General features: G+C 43.7%; 1 protein-coding gene across 1 annotated transcript; it reads left to right on the plus strand.

The window, feature by feature from the left end:
* The first annotated feature begins 6,338 nt into the window (after nucleotides 1-6,338).
* Nucleotides 6,339-6,926, plus strand: LOC145541262 (interferon tau-like). Its single transcript, XM_081577682.1, has one exon. The coding sequence runs from the start codon at nucleotides 6,339-6,341 to the stop codon at nucleotides 6,924-6,926; it is 588 nt and encodes a 195-aa protein (XP_081433808.1).
* Nucleotides 6,927-7,706: the final 780 nt, after the last annotated feature.

Raw genomic sequence — 7,706 nt, forward strand, 5'->3', positions numbered from 1 at the left:
CTCCAGGCAAGAAAACTGGAGTGGGTTGTCATTTCCTTCTCCTGTGTGTTAAGTAAGTTTGGGGTTTTTTTCTTTCTGCCTTAACACTCTGGGGACACTTTTGGGGGCAAGACCACGTGGATAATTTTTGGACTCATCTGGCTCTCTTTGTGGGGGCGTCCCAGGGGGCACCGGTGCTAAACAACACACCTGCCACTGCAGGAGACATAAGAGATCTGGGTTTACTCCCTGGGTCGGGAAGATGGCCTGGAGGAGGAAATGGCAACCCACTCCACTGTTATTGCCTGGAGAATCCCATGGACAAGGGTGCCTGTCCACTGGGTCCCAAGAGTCAGGCGTGACTGAAGCGACTTAGCACGCACACATGCCTGTCTTTGTGACTGTTTAACATTCTTCAGATATTATGATTCTTCCACTGTTTGGCTGAGCTTTTTTGAGATTTAACTTACACTTTGCCATTTTGTCAGCAGAAATGTCACTTATCTTCTTCACTTTCATGACGTTCAGATATACATATGTTTTATGTTTGCCCACAAACAACTACGGTTTTGCTTTCTAGGAAAGTTGCAATGAGAAACAAAATATCTCAAGTCTTGACAATCACAGAAAATGAGGTGAAGCCCCTCTGGCATTCTTTTATTTCCCTTTGTCTTAACCCTAGGATGAGATGGCACGAAACCCAGGAGGAGAGAGACAAACTTCAACCAGCAAATCACTATAGAGAATATAAGTTCCTAAGTCTTTTGTTGTGATTTAAATTTAAAACGAAACATCATGAGTAGGTAAAGAAACGAGGCTATTTCTCCCTGACACAGCCCGGCCTCATGGCTCCGCAGTCTCAGCACGAAATATACATGGATAGACATTGCGGCCCAACCCAAGTATGCACTGAATGAACAACTAAAGGTCACCGATTTCTGTGATATAAGCTTATAATGATATATAACACCATCACTGAATTCCCTATAGCCAACTCAGACATTCTGAGCAAAACATATGTTCAACAGTTTAAGTAAAAAGTTTGAATGATAAAAGCTGTAGTGGCAAACTAAGCATTGTCTAGTAAAGGTGAAACAATTGCACTTGCATAATGCCTCCACCTATGGAGTATTCTTGCCTGGAAAATCCAATGGACACAGGAGTCTGGCGGGCTACAGTCAACGGGGTCGCAAAGAATCGGACACCACTGAGCGACTAACACACACACTCGTAGACAAAAACACACTGTAGCTCTCAGCGTCTTATGGCTGCTGACCCTTGATAACGTGGGACACAGGGCAGAAGAGGAGGTCAGCACTGAGAACTCCAGTCCTCCACAAAAACACTGCAGGGAGAGGGTGGGGATTCTGGAAGATGAATGATTTTGCAAACAAAGGGACAAGCCCCTCCACAGTAAAATCCTCAACGTCTCAAAGTGGTAAGCCTGCCCTCACGAGTGAGTCCCAGAGAGTTTGGGCTGAGGACACTGTCATTCCAGACGAAAAGTGCTATTAGAGGTGAAAACTACCTTGTGAGTGAGGCAGTGTTGGAAATACAATGAATTATCTTGGTTTAGAATCTTCACACTTAAGTGCACCACAAAGAACCAGGATTCCTGGTGGGGGTATTGGCACAGCCTATAGAGGACTATAGATCTACCGTTAAAAAAACAAAAAACAGTGGAAAGAAATGGTGATGTCTAGTATATTATTCTTGACTGTCAACATGAAGAAAAAAGTCAGAACCTAAAAGTTGAGAGTTATGTTGTGTTTGGTTGGGTACTGGCACAGCTTGTAGAGGACTATACATCTACTGTAAAAAAAAAAAAATGGTGAAAAGAATAGCGATGTCTCGGATATTATTCCTGACTGTCAACTTGAAGAGAAAAGTCACAACCTAAAAGCTGAGAGTTAAGTTTTATTTGGTGGGAATTCAGGAGACAGTATTTCAAGTCACCCTGAGAGAAGTGCTCCAAGGACGTGGGGGGAGGAGCCAGGTTCCACAGAAGTTTGCAAGAGAGGGAAGGTAGTCCGAACCTCAAAATATTTTGGTGACTCGGAGAAAACCCGGTATCTCAAGTTACGGAATTTAGCACTTTGCTATGCATGGCAGGATGCAAGAGTCGGGGCTCACTGAAATCATTCTTTTCATGCATCTTGGCTATCCTGGGGCCGTGCGCCTTGCATTTTTCCCCATCCCGAGTTCCCTTGGGCTCACATTAGGGAGTGGCTGCAATCTGACAGCTGTCAGACCAGAGGTATATTCCTCCTTCCTGAGCACCCTGGAGGGCTGGAAACTCTGATGACTGTGTCATCCTGCTTTACGGATATGGTAGAAAACAGTTTGTTCCTCGTGGCCTGTGGTCCCAGTGAAATGTAACCTCAGGAACCTGAATGAATGTTCTCAAAAGAGCAGAAACAACCGATTAGCTCATGCACTAACAATTACAAGCCTCTGCTCCGATTAAAACAGAAAATAAAATACAGAAACCTGTAGGGCCTGAGGGACTGTGACCTCGTATGTATAAGATAAGGAGAGAAAAAATGCAGTCCAGAATCAAGGAAAGATTTTGTTCCTGACACAAAGAAAAGGAATCTTTATATATATTAAAATGTGCACAGAAGTATGTACATGTGTATAAGTCTCTACATCCCTACATAACCTCAGCCTTTAATTTGTTTCTCATTTATCTGATACCCATTTGGAGTGATACATCAAAAGTTTAGTGGGAAAACAAAACACTTATTATACAAATTAAAAGTATAGGTTAATTACATTTTCTGGGTCAAATAGAAAATGTCTAAATGAAAACACATAATGGATGTGAGAGAGAAAATTTCTGACAATGAGTACTGTCTTCCCTGTTTAAAGCCTTCCTTTAGATTTATTATTCCCTTTGAAGAATCACCGCACTTGCATCCCTTCCACCTTGACTCAGGAGTAAGACAGAACACAGCCACAAATAGAGGGAGCTCAGAGAATACAACTGTTGCCAACCAATAGCCTGGGGTGTGCCTATTTGGGTAGACTCGAGAACTATTGAGGTAATCCAATCGTAATTCAGGAATTAACCAGGATGTATCCATGTGTGTGTGCGTGCGTGTGGGTGGGTGTGTGTGCATGTGTGCACGAGTGTTTGCTCAGAGAGTGGGGAAGGGCTTCAGTTTAGCCTAGATCTGTCCAGTTTCTGCCTCAGTGTACAGGCTTGTCTTTAGTTTGCTTCTCTCCAACTGACAAATGAGAGGGCTGTCCAATTTGTTTCTTAACTAAGTTTTGTTCCTTTTCTTTCTTCCTTCAACACTTTGGGGCCCCTTTTGGGGGCAAGACTACATCTTCAATTTTTGGTCTCACCTGGCTGTCTTTGTGGAGGCTTCCCAGGTGACACCAGTGGTAAAGAACTTGCGTGTCAATCCAGGAGACATAAGAGACCACGGTTTAATTCCTGGGTCGGGATGATTCGCTGGAGGAGAAAATAGCAACCCACTCAGGTATTCTTGCCTGGAGAATCCCACGGACAGGGGAGCCTGTCCACAGGGTCACAAAGAGTCAGACATGACTGAAGCGACTTAGCACGTGCACGTGGCTGTCTTTGAGACTGTTTGACAACTTTCAAATATTATGATTCCTTCCGTTTTTTGGTTGACCTTTCTTCAACTTACACTTTGCCATACTGTCAGCAGAAAGGACAGTTGTCTATATTCTCATTCATGACATTCAAAATTATATTTGATTTATTTTTGTCCACAAACAACTATCAAGTTTTGCCTTCCGGGAAAGCTGAAATGAGAAACAAAAGAAATCTCTAGTCTTGAAAATCACAGAAAATATGGTGATGCCCCTCTGCCATTCTTTCCCTTCCTTCTGTATTAACCCTAGGATGAAACGGAAAGGAACGCAGTAGGAGAGACAAACTGGCCAGTAAATCAAAAGGCAAAAAATAAGTTCTTCAATTTTTTTTTTTCTTTTGCTGTTCTTTAAATTTAAAACAAAACATCATGAGTAAGTAGAGAACCGAGGCTATTTCTCCCTGACACAGCCTGGGCCTCACTGCTCTGCATTCTGAGCACAGCACAGAGATGGATCGACAAGTCAGCCCAACGGAAGTATGTAGACTGAACGAACACCTGAAGGTGACTGATTTCTGTGACATAAGCTTTTACTAATACAGAACACCATCACTGAGTCACCTATACCCAACTCAGAAATTCTGAGCAGAACAAATCTTGAACACTTTACGTAAAAGAATTGAGCAACAAAAGCTGTCGTGGCAAAATAAAAATTGTCTCCTAAAGGTGTAACAATTGCAATTGGATAATGCCACCACTTACTTAGGTCTCCACACTTCAGATCTCAGCATCTCAGGGCTGCTGACACTTGATAGCTGGCGACATGGATCGGAAGAAGAGGAAGTCATCGCTGAGAACTCCCCTCCTTCACACAAACACTGCACGGGAGAGGGTGGGGATGCTGGAAGATGAATGACTTTGCAAACAAGGAGACAAGCCCCTCCACAGTAGAATTCTGAAGTTCTCAGGATGTGGTTAGCCTGCCCTCATGGGGGAGGCCCAGAGACTTTGGGCTGAGGACACCGTCATTCCAGAGGAGATGTGCTACTAGAGGTGATAACCACCTTGTGAATGAGGTGGTACTGGAAAGACAGTTAATGAGAATCTTCAGACCTACATGCACCAGAAAAGAAGCAGGATTCCTGGTGGGGGTATCGGCACAGCCCGTGGAAGACTAGAGATCGACCATAAAAAGCTGGTTGAAAGAAACCCTGATGTCTCGTATATTGTTCCTGACTGTTGATCTTGAGCCTATTATACAGAGGGAAGTAAGTCAGAAAGAAAAACACTAATGTAGTATATTAATGCATATATATGGAGTTTAGAAAGAAGGTAACAATGACTCTATATGCGCGACAGCAGAAGAGACACAGAGGTAAAGAACAGACTTTTGGACTCTGTGGGAGAAGGTGAGGGTGGGATGATTTGAGAGACTAGCATTGAAATATGTATATTACCGTATGTGAAGTAGATGGCCAGTCCAGGTTGGATGAATGCGACAGGCGCTCAGGGCTGGTGCACCGGGACCGCGCTGAGGGATGGGACAGGGAGGCAGGTGGGAGGGGAGTTCAGGATGGGGGACACATGTACACCCACGGGTGATTCACGTCAATGTATGGCAAAAACCACTGCAATATTGTAAAGTAATAAGCCTCCAAATAAAATAAATCAGTTAATTCAAAAAAGAGAAAAATAGTGACAACCTAAAAGATGAGCGTTATACTTTATTTGGAGGGAATTCGGGAGGCAGTTTCTCAATTCACCTTGAGAGAATTGCTCCAAGGAGGTGAAGGGAAGCGTCAGGTTGTACAGGAATTTGCAAGAACGGGGATGTAGTCTGAACATCAAAGCGTTTTTGTGAATTAAAGAAAACCAGCTATCTCAAGTTAAGGAATTTAGCATTTTCCCCATGTATGGGAAGAGGCAAGTGTCTGGGCTCACTGAACACGTTCCTTTCATGCATCTCAGCTCTCCTGGGGCATTTTTCCTTGCATTTTCTTGCATCTTGCATTTTATCACATCCTGAGTTGCCTTGGGCTCACCGTAGGGAGTAGCTGCAACTTGGTAGCTGTTCGCCCACAGGTGTATGTCCCCTTCCTGAGCACCCTGGAGGGCTGGCAACTCGTGATGACTGTGTCATCCTGGTTTACTGATTAGGCAGGAAATACTCCCCTCCTCATGACCCTGTGGCCCCAGTGAAATGTAATCTCAGGAACCTGAATGAATGTCCTCAAAAGAACAGAAACATCTGAGTCGTTCACTCACTCCTAATTACAAGCTTATCCTGGGTGAGACAGAAAACAAAATACAGATATCAATATGGCCTGAGTGACTGAATTCCTACGTGTAAGATAAGGAGGGAAAAATGCAGTTAAGGATCAAGGAAAACTTATGTTCCTGACAAAATACAAACAGAAGGAATGTTTATTATTATACTTAAATCTGTACATAATAACTATGTACATGTCTATAAGTCTTCGTATTATTGCATAACTTCAGCCTTTATTTAGTATCTCATCTAACTGATACACATGTTCATTGACAAATCCAAAGTTTATTGGGAAAATTAAACTTCTACTGTAAAACTTCAGAGTGTAGATTGACTACATTTTCTAGGTCAAATAGGTAATATCTAAATGAAAGCACAATGAGGAAGTGAGGGAGAAATTTTCGGACAATGAGTACCGTCTTCCCTACTTAAAAGCCTTGCTAGAAAGATTGTCATCAGACACCCTACCTCAAGGTTCACCCAGACGCCGTCTCAGGCAGGCCAGCAGCAGCCTCATCTTCCCCATGGCTTTCGCGGTCTCTCTACTGATGGCCCTGGTGCTGGTCAGCTGCAGCCCTGGAGGATCTCTGGGCTGTAACCGGCCTTGGAACCATGTGTCGGTTGGCAGGCAGAACCTCAGGCTCCTGCGGCAAATGAGCAGACTCTCCCCTCGCTCCTGTCTGCAGGACAGAAAAGACTTCGGTCTTCCCCAGGAGATGCTGGAGCGCGGCCAGTTCCAGAAGGACCAGGCCCTCTCTGTCCTCCACGAGATGCTCAAGCAGTGCTTCAACCTCTTACAGACAGAGCACTCCCCTGCTGCCTGGAACACGGCCATCCGGGACCAGCTCCGCGCTGGACTCATGCAACAGCTGGAGGACCTGGATGCTTGCCCGGGCCTGGTGAAGGGAGAGGATGCCTCTGACCAGGGAAGGATGGGCCCCGTGCTGGCCGTGATGAGGTACTTCCAGGGAATCCGTGACTACCTGAAACAGAAGGAATACAGCGAGTGCGCCTGGGAAATCGTCAGGGTGGAGATGATGAGAGCCCTCTCTTCGTCATCCATCTTGCAGAAAAGGATAAGAAACCTGGGTGGAGCTCTGAAGTCACCTTGAGATGACTCTCACCGACCAAGATGCCACATCAGCCTCGTACACTCACCTGTGCTCATTTCAGAAGACTCTGATTTCTGCTTTAGCCACCAAATTCATTGAATTACTTTAGTTGATACTTTGTCAGTAGTAATAAGCAAGTAGATATAAAAGTATTCAGCTGTAGGGGCATGAGTCCTTAAGTGATGCCTGCCCTGAGGTTATCTGTTGCTGATTTATTTATTCCTCCTTGCATTTAACATACTTAAAATGTTCAGAAATTTATAAAATTACATTTCATCTGTACATCATATTAAAATTTCTAAAGCATCTTTACCATTTCATGTGATTACATTTGTGCTTTGTTATATTTATTAAATCAAAGAAAATGAGTTTCTTCACTCAAAAAGTGAAATCCAAACCCCATTTTAAAACTTTATTAAAGAGTGGGTGGTTACATTTATTTACTCATTCATTCCATTCATATTATACATATAAATTGAGTACCCGAGTGACAGACTGTGTAATTGTCACCAAGGAATACATGTGAATAAACCAAATGCAGTTCCTACGGCATTGAAGCACTCAGTATTACAGAGAATACTGTTTATGTAAACAGTATTGTTTTATTTCGGTTATACTAAAGACTGCAAGGAGAGGTAAAGGAAAAGAATGTCCTCACACGGGAAGCTTTAGGTACAAATGATGCTGGAAAGATAAATAATATTATACATCCTTCCTAAGCTGCCTGCGGGGCTTCCCCGGTAGCTCAGCTGATAAAGAACGCGCCTGCGGAGCAGGAGA

Source organism: Giraffa tippelskirchi, chromosome 1 (assembly GCF_054371585.1).
Source record: "Giraffa tippelskirchi isolate mGirTip1 chromosome 1, T2T-mGirTip1v1.2.pri, whole genome shotgun sequence".
Lineage (NCBI taxonomy): Eukaryota > Metazoa > Chordata > Mammalia > Artiodactyla > Giraffidae > Giraffa > Giraffa tippelskirchi.

Excerpts from the sequence above, each read along its gene's own strand:
- LOC145541262 (XM_081577682.1), top strand. The coding sequence starts at position 6,339 with ATGGCTTTCGCGGTCTCTCTACTGATGGCCCTGGTGCTGGTCAGCTGC.